The sequence below is a fragment of the Panthera onca genome, chromosome D1 (genome assembly GCF_046562875.1).
Source record: "Panthera onca isolate mPanOnc1 chromosome D1, mPanOnc1 haplotype 2, whole genome shotgun sequence".
NCBI classification, from domain to species: Eukaryota; Metazoa; Chordata; class Mammalia; order Carnivora; family Felidae; genus Panthera; species Panthera onca.
This window is the reverse complement of record NC_138348.1, coordinates 49,283,333-49,306,538: the sequence shown is the minus strand read 5'-3', so window position 1 is coordinate 49,306,538 and position 23,206 is coordinate 49,283,333. Positions and strand designations below refer to the sequence as shown.

At 37.8% G+C, this 23,206-nt stretch overlaps 1 protein-coding gene and 1 long non-coding RNA gene across 7 annotated transcripts in view; both read right to left on the bottom strand.

The window, feature by feature from the left end:
- The window catches only part of DENND5A (DENN domain containing 5A), a 118,991-nt gene that overhangs the window by 19,021 nt on the left and 76,764 nt on the right, over positions 1-23,206 (bottom strand). For all 6 annotated transcript variants that reach the window (XM_078433190.2, XM_078433192.2, XM_078433191.2 and 3 more), the window contains 4 exons: positions 11,472-11,622; positions 10,686-10,779; positions 7,498-7,629; positions 2,289-2,441 (listed from right to left, as the gene is read on the bottom strand). In XM_078433190.2, the coding sequence (XP_078289316.1) occupies positions 2,289-2,441; positions 7,498-7,629; positions 10,686-10,779; positions 11,472-11,622 (530 nt within the window). The remainder of the gene's footprint in view (positions 1-2,288; positions 2,442-7,497; positions 7,630-10,685; positions 10,780-11,471; positions 11,623-23,206) is intronic.
- LOC145712464 (uncharacterized) lies at positions 3,461-7,491 on the bottom strand. Its single transcript, XR_014135300.1, has 2 exons — positions 6,739-7,491; positions 3,461-6,485 (listed from the first exon to the last, which is right to left on the bottom strand). It is a non-coding gene; the product is annotated as an uncharacterized LOC145712464 (long non-coding RNA).

The window sequence follows — 23,206 nt, the reverse complement described above, 5'->3', positions numbered from 1 at the left end:
GAACTTAGCATAATAGCTTTCATATGTTATATACCTACCACACGCCAGGTTATTTGTATTATATCTAATTATCATAACCCTCAAAGGTAGACTTGATTAACTCTGTAGTATTGATAAAAAAAATGAAACTCAAAAATCACAAGTTACTGGAAGTCAGCCAGTGGAGCTAAGATTCAAAAATCCCAGGCCTCCTGACTCCAAAGCCCATGGTGTTGCTGTTATACTACAGGAATCTCAAAATTTTAGGAATTTGGTGATGCACAATTTTTAGCATTTAAAAAATTTTATAATCACATTATTGTTTATAATATTAAAAAATCAGAAATAATCTAAATGACCAGTAATAAAGGATTGATTCAAATATGGAAAATGTATACAGTGGATACAGTAACTAAAACTGAGATCTGAGAAGAGTAATGACCATAAACATTTACAAAGCATCTCCCACATTCCAGGCTGAGTTCAGTGCTTGACATGAACTATCTTAAATCCTCACAAGAATCCTATGGAGGTGGGTACTTTAAAAATTCCATCATATATAGGAAGAAACAGAAGCCTCAAAAGCTACATATCTTGATCAGTCTTATAAAGTTATTAACTGGGAATCAAACCCATGTCTATCTGATTCCTAGTTTGAACTCTTAAACATTACAGTATCACCTAAAAATTAGATAAGGACACAAAAAAAATATTCTGAGGTTAAAAAAAGAAAAAGCAAGTTACAAAACATTATGTACAGAAGGATCCCATCTAGATTTTTGTAAAAACAGTTTTACTGAGATATAATTCACGTTACCGTAAAATTCACACGTATAAAGTTATACAATTTTCTGTAAAAAAAAAAAAAAATCCGGCTTTTAGTACATTCACAGAGTTGTGCAACCATCACCACTACCTAATTTTAGAACACTGTCATCACCCAAAAAGTATTATCAGTCACTCCCTATTCCTCCTTCCCTCCTGCCTCTGGCATCTCCTAATCTACTTTCTGACTACGAATTTGTCTATTCTGGACATTTTATATAAACAGGATCATACAATATGTGGTCTTTTGTGACTGGCTTCTTTCACTTAGTATGTTGAACCATCTATCATCCTTCATTCCTTTTACTACTGAATTAAATTCCATTGTACAGACATACCACATTTAGTGTATCTATTCATCAACTGATGGACATTTGAATTGTTCTACTTCTGGTCTATTAGGAATAAGGCTGCTATGAACATTTGAGTACATGTTTTTATATGGACGTCATATTTCCATTTCTCTTGAGTACACAGCTAGAAGTGAACTTGCTGTGTCATATGATAACACCATGTTTAACATTTTGAGGAACTGCCAGACTATGTTCCAAAGTGGCTGCACCATTCTACATTCCCACCAGCAATGTGTGAAGGTTCTAATTTGTCCACATCCTTACTAAACTTGTTTTGTCTGTCGTTTTTTTAGTTATCCTAGCGGATGTGAAAAGGTATCTCACTGTAGTTGGATTTTTAAATATACACTGTATATGGGTGTATACTGTCTCTATACCCATAACAATGACAACTCCAGAAGGGCAGAGATCTTGGTCTGTTTTGTTCACTTAGGTATCTCAAGTGCCTACAACAGTGCCGGACACCGTTGGCTCTCAAAAAAACAGTGCAACATACTTACATATATTTTCTAATTTATCCATATTAAAACTGCTTTTGAAAAGATTTCAAGTTCTTTTCAAATTTAAAAATGTATAAAAATAAAAGTTGTCCATCTTAACCAAATATTCATTGTAGAGTATTCTGAAATAAGGAAATTCTCTGGTATTCAGCAGTAAAAATCAAACTTACTGTCATTCAGTCCTTTCTCAAATCTTTAGATAGTTAAGCTATCTGCATATAAAAGAAATGTTAATGACAGACCTTTTTCCACTGGGAATGTACAGTGAAGGACCTTTAGAGGACATCTGGTACTTAGGAGTTCCAAGTTCTCTCTTTTGTGTTCCATTTCCAGACTAGGGACAGATGCCAAAAAGGATCTATCAATTTGGCCTTCAGCTCTATTCACAAAAAGGAAGATGCCACTCTAAAAATGTCTTCACAAACACACAGGTTTATGAAGCAAATTAAAAAAAAAAAAAATAGCTTGGATCATATTTATTTACTTATTAGTTTGTTTAGCTATTTCAAGTCTCACTCCACCATGCCATGCACCATTCTTCAAAGCCAGCCAGCTGGAGAAGTATGGGAAAGCTAGTAAGTGAAAACAGAAAGACAGTTTGCTCAGCAGGGAGAGTCTACACATTCCTTACCTGCTTTACTTGTAGCCCATGACTCCAGATCCTCTCTAGGAGGTCACAAAGGCTGGCAATCAAGGTGTTCTCCTCCACCCCTGTGATGTTCACCTCCCCGTGCCCTAGCTCCACAGCCTCTCGGCCCATTTTCTCCACCAGCATCCTCTTGGTCTACAAGGAATCAGTCAGCAGGATTAGATAACCCAGTGAGCAGGATCATATGCAACTAGAGAGGGTTGTGGCCACCTGCACAGCACATCTGCTGGGCTGGGAAGGACAAGATGAACAAGACCAAGAGACACAGTATATTTATTCTCCACCATGTACGTCAGGTTATGGTACATTCTTTAAAAGTTTAGTTATGGGGCACCTGGGTAGCTCAGTTGGTTAAGCATCCAACTCCTGATTTTGACTCAGGTCATGATCTCACAGTTCAGGAGATCGAGCGCCAGGTTGGGCTCTGCACTGACAGCACAGATCCTGCTTGGGATTCTCTCTTCCTCTCACAGTAAATAAATAAATATATATATTTTTAAAGTTTAGTTTCAAAGATAAGAAAACAGCAATCACTGTATGATCCTGGGCCTACTTCTTCTTTCTGTGATGTCCTCACTCTGGATTCAGTTTTTTCATTTATGAACTGAAAAAAGTTAAATAAAATTGGTCATGCTCACTTCTGAGATTCTCTGATTCTCATTGTTTAACTGATCTTACCAAACAAACCTTCAAGTATTTAATGCTAGAAATACATCTGAAGTACCTGTCAAAGGGATCAAAAATTAAGGACAAATGATTTACTTTTAAGTAAAATTTCCAAATGCTTATTATAAAAAAAACAAAAAACACACACTGTGTAATGATCATTGTAACCTTTATTACTGTGTACCAGGCACTGTATTAAGCACTACAACTCTATGAGTAAGTATTATTATTGTTCCCAATTTACTAATAAGGAAACTGAGGTCAGAGAACTTAAGGAACTTGCCAAAATCACACAGCAAAGAAAGAGAAGATCTGGCCTCTGAATCTAACTCCGCATGAATACTGAGTTCAAGTCCTTAACTAACACTTATTTAGTTATGTTATAAATTTGTGACATACAAAAATCTAAAGAACAGGAAGAAAATCACCCCTAATTCTGCCTTTCAGAAGCAACAATCCTTAATACTTTGGCATATTTCTTTCCAGTGTTGTTATTTTTAATACTTTTTCTGTAAAATATATCTCATATACCTGTATTATGTCTGTGTGTATATGCATGCATGTGTATGTGTGTTATATATCACACACACTATTACAACCATCACCCAAATTAAGAAATGAAACACTGCCCATCCATATCTTTGAAGCGTTCCATGTGTCCTCTCTCATCACCTTCCCACTCTGGAAGTGCCTACCATCCTGACCTACACAACAGAACTATACAGAAAAGCAAAGAAATGCTTATCACCTATATTTGCATTGCTAAACAATGTAGTTTAGTTTTGCCTATATGTTTTCTTTTGTGATCTGCTTTTTCATTAAACTTTGTTTGTAAAATTCACACGCATTGATGGGTATAGCTGTTGTCCATTTCCATCACTGTATAGCATTCCAACATATGAATATACTCACAATTTATTTATTAATTCTCTTACTGATTAGCATTTGGATTGTTTCCTGTTTGGGGATACTACAAAGAATGTTGTAAACTACTTGTACATACCTCCTGGGTTACACTGTTCTCTAGGGAAAAGATCTAGGAGAAGAATACTAGATAATGTTACACCGTTTTCCAAAGTGGTCACACTAATTTATACATCCAACAGTATGAGAACTGTTGCTCCACATGCTAACCAACATTTGGCACTGCTAGACGAATTATGTACATTTTTCTCTGCATGTTAACATCTCTGAAATTGGGATGTATTTCATAGTCATTGTGGACCAGACAGTGGACATAAGAAAGGTGTCACTGGCTAGGCAGGCACCTCAAAACTTGAGAATAAATGTCCTCAACTTGGAAAACAAAACTCAGAGACAAGAGAAAAGGCTTCTTTCAAGAAAGGCGGCATCACCTATGCTCTTAATAGCAGAGAAGACAACATTGTATGGAAAATAATGGATACCAATGGCTCAGAGTGAGCTGATAGAAGCTGTTTTTTTAAATACCTGAATTCAAAATATCAGTACTGATATATCCATCTAATTTGTGACTGTAATAACGTCTTCTGTAAAAGAAAGTATATTTGATTTCATTCTATAAATGACCACCATTAACAAACTGAAGATGCAGGAAAATCTTTTTTCTACTGATGAATAAACAAGATGTAGTAGAGACCAAGCTAGTTGAATTGTCCTAAAAAGTATGGTACACCGACTTGGTTGAGAGGCTATTTTTATTAGAAACTACATTCATAACTAAAACATTAAAAACTAAGAATGATTATATTTTAATCCAACAATCCTTCTTCTGAGTATATATCCCAAAGAACTGAAATCAGAATCTCAAAGAGGTATCTGTACCTTATGATCATTGCCACATTATTCACAATAGCCAAGATATGGAAACAATTCAAGTGCTCAAGAATGAAATCCTGCCATTTGCAGCAACCTGGATGAACCAGGAGGACATTATGCTAAGTGAAACAGGCCAGTCACAAAAAGACAAATACTACATGATTCTACTTATATGAGGTATCTAAAATAGTCAAACTCACTATTTGACTGTAGGTATAAAATTTCTGTAGGTATAAAATTTCAGTATGTGAGATGAGTAAATTTTAGAGGTCTGCTGCACAACATAGCATCTATTATTTTTTTTGATTCCAGTATAGTTAACAGTATTATATTAATTTCAGGTGTGCAGTATAGTGATTCAACAATTCTACACATTACTCAGTGCTTGCTCATCATGGTAAGTATACTCTTAATTCACTTCACCTGTTTCACCCGTTCCCCCCACCCACCTTCCCTCTGGTAACCACCAGTTTGTTCTCCATAGTTATGAGTCTGTTTTTTGGTTTGTCTTTTTTCTTTGTTCGTTTCTTTCTTAAGTTCAACATATGAGTGAAATCATATGGTATTTGTCTTTCTCTGACTTCTTTCACTTAGCATTATACCCTCTAGATCCATTCATGTTATTGCAAATGGCAAGATTTCATTCTTTTTTATGGCTGAGTAATATTCTAGTGTGTGTGTGTGTGTGTGTGTGTGTGTGTGTGTGTGTGTGTGTGTGTATACACACACACCATTTCCTTATCCATTCATCTATTAATGAACCTTTGGGCTGCTTCCATAATTTGGCTATTGTAAATAATGCAGCTATGAACATAGAGGTACATAAATCTTTTCGAATGAGTATGTTTTGAGTAAATACCCAGTAGTACAATTGCTGGATTATAGGGTAATTCTATTTTTAATTTTTTGAGGAACTTCCATACTGTTTTCCACAGTGGCTGCACCAGTTTGCATTCCCACCAAGAGGGCATGAGGGTTCCTTTTTTTCCACATCCTTGCCAACACTTGGGTGTTTCTTGAGTTTTTTATTTTAGCCATTCTGACAGGTATGAGGTGATATCTCATTGTGGTTTTGATTTGTATTTCCCTGATGATGAGTGATGTTGAGCATCTTTTCATATGTCTGTTGGCAATCTGTATGTTTTCTTTGGAAAAATGTCTGTTTATGCCTTCTGCCCATTTTTAATTGAATTATTTGTTTTATTGGTGTTGAGTTGTATATGTTCTTTACATATTCTAGCCCTGTATCAGACGTCATTTGCAAATTATCTTCTCCCATTCAGTATGTTGTTACCTTTCAGTTTTGTTAACTGTTTCCTTTATTGTACAGAAGATTTTTATTTTGATGTAGTCCCAATAGTATTTTTGCTTTTGTTTCCCTTGCTTCAAGAAATATATCTAGAAAGATGTTGCTATGGCCAATGCCAGAGAAATTTCTGCCTGTGCTCTCTTTCAGTTTTATGGTTTCAGGTTTCACATTTTGATACTTAATCCATTTTGAGTTCATTTTTGTGTATAGTGTAAGAAAGTAGTCTAGTTTCATTCTTTTGCATATAGCTGTCCAATTTTCCCAGTAGCATTTGTTGAAGAGACTTTTTCCCATTGCATATTCATGCCTCCTTTGTCAAAGATTAGTTGACCATATAGTCATGGGTTTATTTCTGGGCTCTCTATTCTGTTCCATTTACCTATGTGTCTATTTTTTTAACACAGTACCTATTATTTTTTTTATTTTAAAAAAAATTTTTTTTTTCAACGTTTTTTATTTATTTTTGGGACAGAGAGAGACAGAGCATGAATGGGGGAGGGGCGGAGAGAGAGGGAGACACAGAATCGGAAACAGGCTCCAGGCTCCGAGCCATCAGCCCAGAGCCCGACGCGGGGCTCGAACTCACGGACCGCGAGATCGTGACCTGGCTGAAGTCGGACGCTTAACCGACTGCGCCACCCAGGCGCCCCAACACAGTACCTATTATTAACAATAGATTATTGGGCACTTCACAATATGTTAAGAGACAGATCTCATGTTAAGTATACTTACCCACAGAAACAAACAAAAACCAAAAAAATAACACAAGGAAATTTTTGGAAATGATAGATACGTTTAGCATCTTGACTATGGTTGATATTATCATGGGTGTATACGTATGTCCAAACTTGTCAAAATGTATACATTAAAATATGTGTGTAATTTTTTTGTGTATCAAGTATACCTCAAAAAAAGCTTTAAAAAATTACTCTCTGTAGAATTGAGAAAAATATGCCAACAACACACTTTGGCCTGGCACACAGTAGGCACTCAGTAAATTCTTGTATCTAAATAATGAGACCACTTCTATCAAATTAAAACAGAGAGGCAAAAACATTTTCGTGTGTGTAAGACTAATCTGTTGAAGACAATTCAACTATAAGGATTTTATATAAATAGTATAAGATGTCTAAAATTGAAAACTATATCTATCTTTCAGTTTTAAAAAATATATGTTAATATCAATCAAAGTGTGCTTGCTCTCTGTTAATGGTATATTTATTTAAAGCAAATACACCTAATTCTAAGTTAACAGAATCTCAACATCAGTAGTATCCCATTATATTAACAATATTTTTAAAGCCAAGAAAGAGTGATCAGGGCCAAGATGTGTCTCCCCATGGCTCCCAAGGGAAACAACACACACACACACACACACACACACACACACACACACACACACACAAAACCATGGCTCACCTTGTTGCGGCACTCCTTCAGCAGGCCCTCTACAAACTTCCAGTTGGTTTGAGCAATCACTGACGGGGAGAGGTTGGACAATTTGGGCTGGCGGATGGTGCTGCCCATATTTCTGGCTTCCTGGATGTACTTCTACAGCAAACGGAAAAATCAAAAGCTCTTTGTGTCTACGCACACAAACCATGGGTGACCAGTACTAATGAGAGCCTGAAGAGGGCACTATTATCACCTGCACTTTCTTATTGTCTCTTTCCTATGCTCAAAGTTGGGAGTGGCAAGTTTAAAACACAACTCTTGCAGCAAAGAGAAAAACAGACAACATGAGTTCTGTTTTCTTTGATGTAAGGCATTCCATGAGTACTGTAATTACCTTTGCTTTAATGATAGAAGAGGTAAAAAAAAAAAAACAACACATGGTTAACACAGAGCTAACACATGGCTGCAACATGTATAGTTCAATGTACAAACCCACCCAAATTTCAGAGTACTACTGAGAAAATCATTTTCTCCAACAAGCTGAGAGGAATTTAACTCCTCTGCCCATTTCAAAGGTATCTACCCTTACTATCATAAAGTATAGCCTTGCTAAATTAGAGCCTAGAAAAGAAGACTGCACATTTAATAGAAGACTGCACATTTAACATAATAACTGCATTTTCCACTTTCCTACAATGTGCTGGTGATTTTCCATATACTATTTTTTTAAGTTTATTTATTTATTTTGAGAGAGAGAGAACAGGGGACGGGCAGAGAGACAGAGGGAGAGAGAGAAAATCCCAAGCAGGCTCTGCGCTGCCAGTGCAGAGACCAACACGGGGCTCAAACTCACAAATGATGAGATCATGACCTGAGCCGAAATCAAGAGTCCAATGCTTAACCAACTGAGCCACCCAGAGGCCCCACTACTGACATCCTCTCAGTATCTCAAGTTCACAACCAATATTTTTACCCCAGACTTTATTCCAGTAGTACAATTGTGTCCATTCTACCTTCTGGTCCCTCAATCTGCTCCTACTACCAACCCCCAAGGTTAGGCTTCAATTATCTCACCTGGACTACCTGCCTCCTAGTTTGTTACCTACCTCCTGTACCTCCTTACTCCAAAATATTCAGCCTACAGCCTCCATTACAAGACAAATACCAAGTGTTTGATCCTGCATTTATTTCTTCCACTTGACTGCTCTTTGTCTCTCAAAACCCTATCATCCTCCCAGACTTAAAGAGATGATGGCTCCATCAGTCTTGTTTGAATAATACCCCAGGTAGAACTGACCTCTGCTTTCTCTAATCAGTGATCAAACACTGACTTGCCTCTCATAGGATCCTTCCAAAAGACTATTCTACTAAAGTTATTTGTGTATCTGACTTTGTTCCCTAATAAACTGGTATCCCTGAGGACAAGCCTATCTCCTTCTCATCTTTATATTTCAAAGTGCTTATTACAACGATTGGACCAAGTAAACATGCTCAATAAACACTGTTGAAAGAATATGGAGGTGAGATGGAAGACCCAGGGGACACTTCTAAAATAACACCAATACTCAACACTTCATTTCCACCCTCATACAAACAAAACTCTAAGCACAAGGATGCCTGCGTGGCTCAGTCGGTTGAGCCCCTGACTCTTGATTTTGGCTCAGGTCATGATTTCACAGTTTGTGAGATCCAGCCCTGTGCTGGGCTCTGCACTACCAGTGCAGAGCCTGCCTGGGTTTCTCTCTCTCCCTCCCCATCTTTTTCTGCCCCTCCCCCCACCCAAAAGAAACCAATAAACATTAAAAAAAAAAAATGCTAAGCACAATCATATCCTATAAATCAGCAGTTAAAAATTCATAGCCAGGGTTGCCTGGGTGACTTAGTCAGTTAAGCGTCCAACACTTGATTTCGGTTCAAAACATAATCTCACAGTTCGTGAGTTCAAGCCCCACATAGGGCTCTGCACTGAGCACAGAGCCTGCTTGGGATTCTGTCTCCCACTCTCTGCCCTCCCCCAACCCCCTTTCTCTCAAAAATAAATAAACATTTTTTAAAAATTCATTGCCATACCTTGCAATTCTAATTTATTCCTTTAAAAAACAGCAAAGACAAAATAGTATTTATTTTCCAATTCACTGAGGTGTCAGACTAATATGAAAACAATATGCTTTAATAGGTTTTAAATGTATAAAATGCAAATTGCAGGTTCTTTTCTCAAAGAGAAGTTCCTGAAATAGGTTTCTGAAGGTGAAGCCCCATTTTTACAACTTCTCTGCAACTAAGGCAGGGTCTCCATCCTGAGGTTTAGAAGTAGAAACTTCACTGGGAACGAGTTATAGTAGAGCTGAGAAACTCAGCTCGTAAACTCAAGTCAATTCAGGAATCCCGAATCCCCAGGCACCTAATGATAACATTCCTCTCTTTTGCTTCTCTAAGAAAAAAAGTCAAGATTATTGGTTTTAGGGGTGCCTGGATGGCTCAGTCGGTTAAGCGACCAACTTTGGCTCAGGTCGATCTTGGTCCGTGAGTTTGAGCCCCCTGTCGTGCTCTATGCTGACAACTCAGAGCCTGTAGCCTGCTTCAGATTCTGTGCCTCTCTCTCTCTGCCCCCCTCACACGCTCGCTCTCTCTCTCAAAAAATGAATAAACATTTAAAAAAATTTTAAAGAAAAGATTATCTGTTTTAAATTAATACACAAAAAATAGAAGAAAAGTCCCCCATACCCATTTCAGAAATTCACAGCATTAACCCAAGTTCAGCTTTTCTTCCTTCTCATTTTAATAGAATTAACTTTTTTCTACCATATCACACACACACACACACAAAGTCTCACAAATTTTAAAAGAATTTCTTCCAAATCTCAGACTCTTATCTTCTGAGTTTTCCTGTCACACTCCCCAGGGAGCATATGCATGACTGAGTACTGAAAGGACAGTGAAAGCCTGGACATTACTCCTGATAGGGCTGCAAACAGGGCCTGGCTCAGAGAGAGGACCTACTAGCGGTCACTTGCAAAACATCATATATCCTAGATTTGTCATAACCAAGGCCCAGTATCAGGTATCGGGAACTAACCCTAGTATTAACCCATCTTTATGGGAGAGATCACTACTAAGACATTTGAATCAGATCAGAGGTCATGAAAATGGGAAAGAGAAGTAGAGTGTAGAATAGTCAAGAGCCACTGTTTGTCACCCTTAAGATGTCTTACCTCTCTCTGGTCATTATCTAAACGCAGGTGTTCTGTGTGCTGCTTCTGCCTATCTTTCCGCCTCCACTGAGCAGGGGCATTCCTTTTTGTCCACCTGACAGAATCCAAGCAGGCAATTATGAACATTGCACTAAGAAAGTAAGGTCAGGTTACTGATAAGAGAGAACATGAATGTCTAGGGAATAACTCTGGGCATAGGAAAAATACCTAACAGTCAACAGAGATAGCTCAGAGACCTTGAGGAAAAGTAGCTGAGAGCTCAGTGACTGGGCAAGAAAGAGAAAACTCCCCAGGGGAACATAGACATATCTCTCTTAAAACACATGCAAAAACTTCACATGCAGACCCAAAACTATACTCCTTCTCTGTCTGGGCTTTGACACACTCATCTCCAAAAGTAACTAAAAAAGAGCAACCCCACTAAGGTATCTACTTTTGGTTCAGACTCCAATTATTTCAACCACCACTTATTAAAGACACAATGCTAGCTAGCTAGGTGTGGTATGGGATTTAGTTGAGAGATGACTGCAAGCTATCTGTAGTCTGGCTTTTTGTAGCTTCTGGGCATGTGGAGCTATCCCAATTTGCAGAGTAGAGACAGGAATGAATTATACTTTGTCACCTGTATTCTTGTTCAAACAAATGAACAACCTGGATGGTCTGTGTCATCTTCATATTTGCTTTACAAAATTCCAGGGATCTTCCACAAGCTCAGGCCCTGATATGGGAGAACCCTCATCACTGTGGTTAGGGAGCTGGATCAGAGAATCCCTGGGGTTGACTCACTTGTTGCTGGCTGGCCCAGTGGAAAGCACATCAGACTGCAATTTAGGGAAAAAGCCTGGCTCATATTTCCCTTGTCCAATCTTCATATCAAGTAAGTGGGGGTGAATCGCAGTATGGTCAATTTTTGCCAGACGCAGTTCAATTGCTTTCTCTGAATGAGAACAACAAAAAATAAGTCAAACATTTTCTAAAATATACCATATTCTGAACCATAAGTTTCAATACATTTAAGATAATTTGAATCATACAATTATGTCCTCTAACCACAATAATCAAAAATAGCATCTTGAAACTAAATAGCATGCTTCTATATAACTCATGGGTTAAAAAAGAAACCAAAAGAGAAAGTTTGAAACTGAAGAAATACGAAAACACAAAATATCAGAATACGTAATTAAAATATTACTTGAGAGGAGATTTACAGCAATAAATGTCTATTTTAGAAAAGAAAGTTCTCAAAACTACTGACCTCAGCTTCTACCTTAAGAAACCAGAAAAGGACATGGACATTAAATCCAGAGTAAATACAAGAAAGGAAACAATAAAGGCCAGAGTAAAGTCAATGAAAGAGAAGAGAGAGAAAATTAATAAATCCAAACAATGGTTCTTTTAGATCAGTAAAACTAATGTAAAATGTTGGACTAATTAGCATAAAAAGAAAAAGACACAAATTAACAGTGTCAGGAATGAGAGAGGTAACATTGTTACAGATTCTATAGATATTAACAACAGAATATTACAAATAATTTAATGTCAACAAATTTAACAATAGGTTAAATGGAGAAATTCCTAGAAAAACACAAACCACAAAAGCTCACTCAAGAAGAAATAGATAATCTGAATAGCCCTATATATGTTTTAAAAATTGAATTTGCTGCTGCTCGGGATTCTCTCTCTTCCTCTCTCTCTGCCCCTCCTTCTCTATCTCTCTCTCTCAAAATAAATAAATAAACATTTCTTAAAAATCTTGTGGCAACTCGGTGGCTCAATCAGTTGAGCATCCACCTCCTGATTTCAGCTCAGGTCTGATCTCACATTTTGTGAGATCAAGCCCCACACTGGGCTCTGTGCTGACAGTATGGAGCCTGCTTGGGATTCTCTTTCTCCCTCTATCTGCCCCTCCCCTGCTTGTGCTCTCTCTCCCTGAATGAATAAACAATAAATAAATAAATACATACATACATACATACATACATACATAAATACATAAATAAATAAATAAATAAATAAATAAATAAACAAACACAAACAAACAAACAAACAAATAGCTTTATAAAGCCTTCCCACAAAAAAACTCCGGGTCCAGATGACTTCAGTGATGAATTCTACCAAATCTCTAAAGAAGAAATAATCCAAGAAACTGAAGAGAAGAAAAATAATAGTTCCCAACTTATTCTTGGAAGCCAGCATTATCCTGATACAAAATCAGACCGAGACATGTACCAATAGCCCTCATGAACACAGATGCAAAAATTCTATAAACAAGTTTTTGGTAAATCTAATCCAATAATATACAAAAAGGATAATATGTCATGACCAAATACAGTTTCTCTCAGGAATGTAAGTTGATTTACATATTCAAAAATCAATGCATATCACTCACCAAATTAAAAAACCAATTCTAATAACCATATAATTACCTCAATAGGTGCACAAAAAGCATCTGACAACATACAACATCCACTTCTGATAAAAACTCTCAGCAAACTAGTAACAGAAGCAAACACCAACCAATAAAAGATATCCCTTGAAAAACTTACAGCTAACATCATACTTAACGGCGAATACTTTCCCTCCAAATCAAGAATAGACAACACTGCCCATTATCACCATATCGGTCTCACACTATAGTAAAGGTTCTAGCCAGTGCAATAAGACAAGATAAACAAATAAAAGGCATCTGGATTGGAAAGGAAAAAGTAAAACTATCATTATTTGCAGGCAATATTATCTATGTATAAAATTAGCTAGATGTACAGAAAGCAATTAGAAAAAAGTATGGTATGGTTGCAAGGCACACATCAACATACAAAACTCTATTGTATTTCTATATATTTGCAATGAACAATGAGAAATTAAAATTTTACAATACCATTTAAAATAACATCTCAAAAAATGACATACTTAAAAGATAAATCTGACAAAAGATATGCAAAACTTGCACACCGAAAACTATATAAGACTCTTGAAAGAAACTAAAGGTCTAAATAAATGGAGAGGTATGCTGTGTTCATGGAACATAAGACTCAGTAATGTTAAGACATCAATTCTCCCTAAACTGGTCTACAGATTCAAGGCAATTTCAATAGAAAGAAAGAAAGAAAGAAAGAAAGAAAGAAAGAAAGAAAGAGAGAGAGGAAGAAAGAAAGAAAGAAAGAAAGAAAGAAAGAAAGAAAGAAAGAAAGGAAGGAAGAAAAATGGAAAGAATGAATTTGGATCCTTAGCTTACACTATCTAAAAAAATTAACTTGAAGTAGATTATAGGGGTGGCTTGGGTGGACCAGTTGGTTAAGTGTTCAACTCTTGATTTTGGCTTGGGTCATGAACTCCCAGTTCGTGTGATCAAGCCCCACACTGGGCTCCATGTTGAGAGCTTGGAGCCTGCTTGAGATCATCTCTCTACCTCGGTCTCTGCCCAACCCCTGCTCATGCTCTCTCTCTCAAAATAAATAAACTTAAAACAAAACAAAACAAGAAATGGATCATAGACCTAAATATAAAGCCTGAAAATAGAAAACTTCTAGAAAGAAATACAGAGGGGAAAAAAAATCTGTGGGGCACCTGGGTAGCTCAGTCAGTTAAGCATCCGACTCTTGGTTTCCACTCAGATCATGATCTCACAGTTTGTGAGATGGAGCCCTGCCCTGGGCTCTGCACTGAGGTCATGAAGCCTGCTTGGGATTCTCTCTCCCTCCCTCTTTGACTCTCCCATATGCGCATGCGAACATGCACAATCTCTGTGTCTCTCTCAAAATAAACACTAAAAAAAAAAAAAAAGATCTGTGACCTTGGATAGGCAAAAATTTCTTACATATAATAGCAAAAGTATAATCCTTTTTTTAAATGTTTGTTTGAGAGTCAGAGTGTGTGAGTAGGGAAGGTCAGAGAGAGAGGAAAGAAAGAATCCCAAGCAGGCAACACATTGTCAGTGCACAGCCCAATGTGAGCCTCGATCTCATGAATCATGAGATTATGACCTGAGCTAAAATCAACAGTTGGATACTTAACCAACTGAGCTACCCAGGGACCCCATTCTTTTTTTTAAGATTTCTCTTAAAGTTTATTTATTTTGAGAGAGACAAAGAGTCCGAGTCAGGAAGGGGCAGAGAGAGAGGCAGAATCCCAAGCAGGTTCCATGTAGTCAGTGCACAGTGCCCAACTTAGGGCTTGAACTCATGGAACTATGAGATCATGACCTAAGCCAAAATCAAGAGTCTGAGGCTTAACTGAATGAGCCACCAAGGTGCCCCTAAGATTTTATTTTTTTTTCAATGTATGAAATTTATTGTCAAACTGGTTTCCATACAACACCCAGTGCTCATCCCAAAAGGTGCCCTCCTCAATACCCACCACCCACCCTCCCCTCCCTCCCACCCCCCATCAACACTCAGTTTGTTCTCAGTTTTTAAGAGTCTCTTATGCTTTGGCTCTCTCCCACTCTAACCTCTTTTTTTTTTTTTTCATTCCCCTCCCCCATGGGTTTCTGTTAAGTTTCTCAGGATCCACATAAGAGTGAAAACATATGGTATCTGTCTTTCTCTGTATGGCTTATTTCACTTAGCATCACACTCTCCAGTTCCATCCACGTTGCTACAAAGGGCCATATTTCGTTCTTTCTCATTGCCATGTAGTACTCCATTGTGTATATAAACCACAATTTCTTTATCCATTCATCAGTTGATGGACATTTAGGCTCTTTCCATAATTTGGCTATTGTTGAGAGTGCCGCTATAAACATTGGGGTACAGGTGCCCCTATGCATCAGTACTCCTGTATCCCTTGGGTAAATTCCTAGCAGTGCTATTGCTGGGTCATAGGGTAGGTCTATTTTTAATTTTCTGAGGAACCTCCACACTGCTTTCCAGAGCGGCTGCACCAATTTGCATTCCCACCAACAGTGCAAGAGGGTTCCTGTTTCTCCACATCCTCTCCAGCATCTATAGTCTCCTGATTTCTTCATTTTGGCCACTCTGACTGGCGTGAGGTGATATCTGAGTGTGGTTTTGATTTGTATTTCCCTGATAAGGAGCGACGTTGAACATCTTTTCATGTGCCTGTCGGCCATCCGGATGTCTTCTTTAGAGAAGTGTCTATTCATGTTTTCTGCCCATTTCTTCACTGGGTTATTTGTTTTTCGGGTGTGGAGTTTGATGAGCTCTTTATAGATTTTGGATACTAGCCCTTTGTCCGTTGTGTCATTTGCAAATATCTTTTCCCATTCCGTTGGTTGCCTTTTAGTTTTGTTGGTTGTTTCCTTTGCTGTGCAGAAGCTTTTTATCTTCATAAGGTCCCAGTAATTCACTTTTGCTTTTAATTCCCTTGCCTTTGGGGATGTGCCGAGTAAGAGATTGCTACGGCTGAGGTCAGAGAGGTCTTTTCCTGCTTTCTCCTCTAAGGTTTTGATGGTTTCCTGTCTCACATTCAGGTCCTTTATCCATTTTGAGTTTATTTTTGTGAATGGTGTGAGCAAGTGGTCTAGTTTCAACCTTCTGCATGTTGCTGTCCAGTTCTCCCAGCACCATTTGTTAAAGAGACTGTCTTTTTTCCATTGGATGTTCTTTCCTGCTTTGTCGAAGATGAGTTGGCCATACGTTTGTGGTTCTAGTTCTGGGGTTTCTATTCTATTCCATTGGTCTATGTGTCTGTTTTTGTGCCAATACCATGCTGTCTTAATGATGACAGCTTTGTAGTAGAGGCTAAAGTCTGGGATTGTGATGCCTCCTGCTTTGGTCTTCTTCTTCAATATTACCTAAGATTTTATTTTTAAGTATTCTCTACACACAAGGTGGGGCTTGAACTCATAACCCTGAGATCAAGAGTTACATGCTCTATCAACTGAGCCAACCAGGCGTCTCATTTATTTTTTTAAAGATTTGATCCATTTTTTCTTAAAACGATAAATCAGGCCTCATCAACATTTTAAAAGCACTGTTTTTCTTAAACACTGCTCTTCAGAAAACAGTAAAGAGAATGAAAAGACAAGCCACAGAGTAGGGGAAATATTTGCAAATTATGTATCTGATAAGGTACTTGTATGAAGAATGTATAAAAAACTTGGAAAATTCAACAATAAGAAAACAACCTCCAAAAAGGGGAGAAATATTTAAATAAGCATTTCACCAGAAAAGATGAATGAATGAATGAATGCCAAATAAGCAGACCAAGAGATGTTCAACATCATTAATCATCAGGAAGACCCAAATCAACACATTCTAATAGGTTTGTAGTGATATCTCATTGTGGTGTCACAATGAGATATCACTACAAACCTATTAGAAGGGTTAAAATTGAAAAGACTGACCATAAAAAAATGTTAGCAACAATGTAGAGGAACTATAATTCTTATGCACTGCTAGCAGGAATATAAAATGTGCTGTGAAAGACAATTTGTCAGTTTCTTTTTTTTTTTTTAATTTTTTTTTAACGTTTATTTTATTTTTGAAACAGAGAGAGACAGAGCATGAACGGGGGAGGGGCAGAGAGAGAGGGAGACACAGAATCGGAAGCAGGCTCCAGGCTCTGAGCCATCAGCCCAGAGCCCGACGTGGGGCTTGAACTCATGGACCGCGAGATCGTGACCTGAGTTGAAGTTGGACGCTTAACCGACTGAGCCACCCAGGCGCCCCAATTTGTCAGTTTCTTTAAAAAAGTCAACATACAGGGGCACCTGGGTGACTCATTTGGTTGAGCGTCCGACTTCAGCTCAGGTCATGATCTCACTGTTCATGAGTTTGAGCCCCATGCCGGGCTCTGTGCTGACAGCTGCCCCTCCCCCACTGGCACCCTGTCATACATGATCTAGTCACTCCACTCCTAGGTATTTATCCAAGGGAAAAGAAAACATGTAAAACAAAACAAAACAAAACAAAAACTGTTCATAGCCCAAACATCCACCAACAGGAAAAGAAATAAATTGCAGTAATATCCATATAATGGAATACTACTCAGCAATAAACAGAATATAAATGAACTTCAAAGTAATTATGCTGATTACAAGAAGCAAGACAAAAAAGAAAAGAAAGAAAGAAAACAATGTATGATTCCATTTATATAAAATTCCAGGGGCTCCTGGGTGGCTCAGTCAGTTAAGTGTCCGACTCTTGATTTTGGCTCAGGTCATGATCTCAGGGTTGTGTAGTATTTCAGGGTTGTAAGACCAAGCCCTGCATCAGGCTAAGTGATGGGTGTGGAGCCTGCTTAAGATTCTATCTCTCCCTATCTCTCACTGCCCCTCCCCATTGCTCTCTCAAAAAAAAAAAAAAAAAAAAAGAAAGAAAGAAAGAAAAAAAGTGCCAGGTGCTACTCTAGGCCCTGCAGATATAGTGGTGAATCAAAGGAATGTCTTTATCTATAAAATTAGTGGGTGAGTAGAATTGATTGCCATCAAGATCCCCCTATTTTAGTTATTTATTTAATTTAAATCTGACCTAGTTAACATATAGTATAATAATGACTTCAGGAATAGAATTTAGTGATTGATCACTTACATGTAACACCCAGTGCTATCCCAACAAGTGTCCACCTTAATGCCCCTTGCCCATTTAGCCCATCCCCCCACACAACACCCCTCCAGCAACCTTCAGTTTGTTCTCCATATGTAAGAGTCTCTTATGGTTTATCTCCCTCTCTGTTTTTGTATTATTTTTACTTCCTTTCCCTTATATTCATCTGTTTTATATCTCATATGTGGAATTTATATTATATGATATATATATATGTCATATGATATTTGTCTTTCTCTAATTTCTCTTAGATTAATACTTTCTAGTTCCATCCACATTGTTGCAAATGGCAAGAGTTCATTCTTTTTGATCACCAAGTAATATTCCACTATATATATATATATATATATATATACCACATCTTCTTTATCCATTCATCAGTCAACAGACATGTGGGCTTTTTCCATACTTTGGCTACTGTCAATAGCACTGTTATAAACACTGGGGTGCATGGGCCCCTTCAAAAGAGCACTCTTGTATCCTCTGGATAAATACCTAGTAGTAAAATTGCTGGGTTGTAGGGTAGTTCTATTTTTAATTTTTTGAGGAACCTCCATACTGTTTTCCAGAGTGCTGCTGCACCAGTTTGCATTCCCACCAGCACTGCAGAAGGGTTCCCCTTTCTCCACATCCTTGCCAACATCTGCCATTGCCTGAGTTGTTAATGTTAGCCATTCTGACAAGTATGGTATCCCATTGTGGTTTTGATATGTATTTCCCTGATGATCAGTGATGTTGAGCATTTTTTCATGTGTCTGTTAGCCATCTGGATATCTTCTTTGGAGAAGTGTCTATTCATGTCTTTTGCTCACTTCTTCACTGGGTCATTTGTTTTTTGGGTGCTGAGTTTGGTAAGTTCTTTATAGATCTTGGATACTAACCCTTTACCCTATGTCATTTGCAAATACCTTCTCCTATTCCATCGGTTGCCTTTTAGTTTTGCTGATTGTTTCCGTTGCTGTGCAGAAGCTTTTTATCTTGATGAGGTCCCAATAGTTCATTTTTGCTTTTGTTTCCCTTACCTCCAGAGACATGTCAAGTAAGAAGTTGCTGAGGCTAAGGTCAAAGAGGGTGTTTCCTCTCTTCTCCCCTAGGATTTTGATGGCTTCCTGTCTTACATTTAGATCTTTCATCCATTTTGAGTTTATTTTTGTGTATGGTGTAAGAAAGTGGTCCAGGTTCATTCTTCTGCATGTTGCTGTCCAGTTTTCCCAACACAATTTCTTCCATTGGATATTCTTTCCCGCTTTGTCAAAAATTAGCTGACCATGTAGTTATGGGATCATTTCTAGGTTCTCTATTCTGTTCCACTGATTGATGTGTCTGTTTTTGTGCCAGCAGCATACTGTCTTGATGATTACAGCTTTGTAATACAGCTTGAAGTCCAGAATTACGATGCCTCCAGCCTTGGTTTTCTTTTTCAGGACTGCTTTGGTTATTCGGGGTCTTTTCTGGTTCCATACAAATTTAGGATTCTTTGTTCTATCTCTGCGAAGAATGCTAGTATTATTTTGATAGAAATTGCATTGAATATGTAGATTGCTTTGGGTAGATTGATATTTTTACAATATTTGTTCTTCCTATTCAGGAGCATGGAATGTTTCTCCTTTTTTCTGTGTGTCTTCTTCAGTTTCTTTCATAAGCTTTCTATAGTTTTCAGTGCATAGATTTTTCACCTTTTTGGTTAAGTTTATTCTATGTATTTTATGGGTTTTGAAGCAATTGTAAATGGGACTGATTTCTCTTTCTGCTGCTTCATTAATGGTGTATAGAAATGCAACCAATTTCTGTACAGATTTTATTATCCTACAACGTTGCTGAATTCATGGATCAGTTCTAGCAGCTTTTTGGTGGAATCTTTTGGGTTTTCCATATAGAGTATCATGTCATCTGCAAAGAGTGAAAGTTTGACTTCCTCCCTGCCAATTTGGATGCCTTTCATTTCTTTGTGTTTTCTGATTGCTGAGGCTAGGACTTCCAATACTATGTTGAGTAACAGTGGAGAGAGTGGACATCCCTGTCATGTTCCTGACCTTAGGGGGAAAGCTCTCAGTTTTTCTCCAACAAGGATGATATTAATGGTGGGTCTTTTGTATATGGCTTTTATGATCGTGAGTTATGATCCTTCTATCCCTACTTTCTTGAGGGTTTTTATCAAGAAAGGATGCTGTATTTTGTCAAATGCTTTCTCTCCATGTACTAAGAGGATCACGTGGTTCTTATCCTTTCTTTTATTAATGTGATGTATCACATTGATTGATTTGCAAATACTGAACCAGCCCTACATCCCAAGAATAAACCCCACTGATCGCAGTGAACAATTCTTTTAATGCATTGTTGGATCTAATTTGCTAGTATCTGGTTGAGAATTTTTGCATCCATGTTCATCAGGGAAATTGGCTCTGTAGCTCTCCTTTTTAGTGGGGTTTTTGTCTGATCTTAGAATAAAGGTAATGTTGGCCTCGTAGAGTGAGTATGGAAGCTTTCCTTCCATTTCTATTTTTTGGAACAGCTTCAAAAGAATAGGTGTTAACTCTTCTTTAAATGTTTGGTAAAATTCCCCTGGAAAACCGTCCAGCCCTGGACTTTTGTTTGTTTGGAGATTTTTAATTACTGATTCAATTTCTTTACTGGTTATGGGTCTGTTCAAAATTTCTATTTCCTCCTGTTTCAGTTTTGGTAGTTTATGTTTAGTAGTTTATGTTTGGTAGTTATGTTTAGTTTTGTCCATTTCTTCCAGATTGCCCAATTTATTGGCATATAATTCCTCATAATACTCTCTCATTATTGTTTGTATTTCTGTGGTGTTGGCTATATCTCTCCCCTTTCGTTTGTAATTTTACTTATTTGGGTCCTTTCCTTTTTCTTTTTGACCAATCTGGATAGGGGTTTATCAATTCTGTTAATTCTTTCCAAGAATTAACAAGCTGCTGGTTTCATTGATGTGTTCTACCAAGGTTTTGTTTATTTTTTAAATTTCAATATCATTGATTTCTGCTCCAATCTTTATTTCCCTTCTTCTGGTTGTAGGCTTTATTTGCTGTTCTTTTTCTATCTCTTTTAGGTTTAAGGTTAGGTTGTGTATTTGAGACCTTTCTTCCCTCTTTAGGAAGGCCTGGATTGCTATATGCTTCCCTCTTATGACTGTCTTTGCTGCATCCCAGAGGTTTTGAGCTGTCATGTTTTCATTTTCATTGGTTTCCATGTACTTTTTAATTTCCTCTTTAATTTCTTGGCTAACCATTCATTTTTTAGAAGTATGTTCTTTAATCTCCAAGTATTCAGGGTCTTTCCAATTTTTTTCCTGTGGTTGATTTTGAGTTTCATAGTGTTGTGGTCTGAAAATATGCAATGTATGATCTCTACTTTTTTTGTACTTGTTGAGGGCTGATTTGTGTCCCAGTACGTGATCTATTCTGGAGAATGTTCCAAGTGCACTCAAAAAGAATGTGTATTCTGTTGCTTTAGGATGAAATGTTCTGAAAGTGTCTTAAGTCCATCCGGTCCAGTATGTCATTCAAACGCATCGTTTCCTTGTTGATTTTCTGCTTAGATTATCTGTCCATTACTTTAAGTTGGGTGTTGAAGTCCTTACTATTATGGTATTATTATCAATGAGTTTCTTTATGTTTGTGATTAACTGACTTACATATTTGGGTGCTTCCACTTTGGGGGCATAAATGTTTACAATTGTTAAGCCTTCTTGATGGACAGACCTCTTAATTATAATATAATGCCCTTCTTCATCCGTTGTCACAGGCTTTATTTTAAAATCTAGCTTGTCTTGGGGCGCCTGAGTGGCTCAGTCGGTTAAGCGTCCAACTTTGGCTCAGGTCATGATCTAACGGTTTGTGAGTTCGAGCCCTGCATCTGGCTCTGGGCTGACAGCTCAGAGCCTGAAGCCCACTTCAGATTCTGTGTCTCCCTCTGTCCGCCCCTCTGCTGTTTGCACTCTCTCGCATTGTCTCAAAAATAAATAAACATTAAAAAACATTTTTTTAATAAAAATAAAAAAATAAAATCTAGCTTGTCTGATATAAGTATGGCTACTCTGCCTTTCTTTTGGTGACCATTAGCATGATAGATGGTTCTACATCCCCTTACCTTTTTAAAAACATTTTTAATGTTTATTTATGTTTAAGAGAGAGAGAGCATGAGTGCACAAGGGGCAGAGAGAGAGAGGAAGACCCCAAATCTGAAGCAGGCTCCAGGCTCCAAGCTGTCAGCACAGAGCCCAATGCGAGGCTTGAACTCAGGAACCATGAGATCATGACCTGAGCTGAAGTCGGACGCTTAACCGACTGAGCCACCCAGGCACCCCGTATCCCCTTGCTTTCGATCTGCAGGTGCCTTTAAGTCTAAAATGGGTCTCTTGTAAGCAGCATATAGATGGGCTTGGTTTTCTTATCCATTCTGATACCCTGTCTTTTGACTGGAGCATTTAGTACATTGACATTTAGAGTGAGTACTGAAAGATACAAATTTAGTGCCATTGTGTTGCCTGTAGAGTTGAATTTCTGGTGATGTTCTCTGGTCCTTCTAGTCTTTGTTGCTTTTTGGTCTTTTTGGGGTTTTTTTTGCCTTTTCTCCACTCAGAGAGTCCCCCTTAAAATTCCTTGCAGGGCTGATTTAATCATCATGAACTCCTTTAGTTTTTGTTTGTCTGGGAAACTCTTTATCGCTCTATTTTGTTTTGGGGTTTTTTTTTAATTTTTTTTTTAAATGTTTATTTATTTTTTAGAGAGAGAGACAGAGTGCAAGCCAGGGAGGAGCAGTGGGAGGAAGACACACAATCCGAAACAGGTTCCAGGCTCTGAGCTGTCAGCACAGAGCCCAACGCAAGGCTCAAACCCACAGACTGGGAGATCATGACCTGAGCCAAAGTCATACACTCAACTGACTAAGCCACCCGGGCGCCCTTTTATCGCTCTATTTTGAATGATAGCATTGCTGGATAAAGAATTCTTGGCTATATATTTTTCCAATTCAGCACGTTGAATATATCTTGCCACT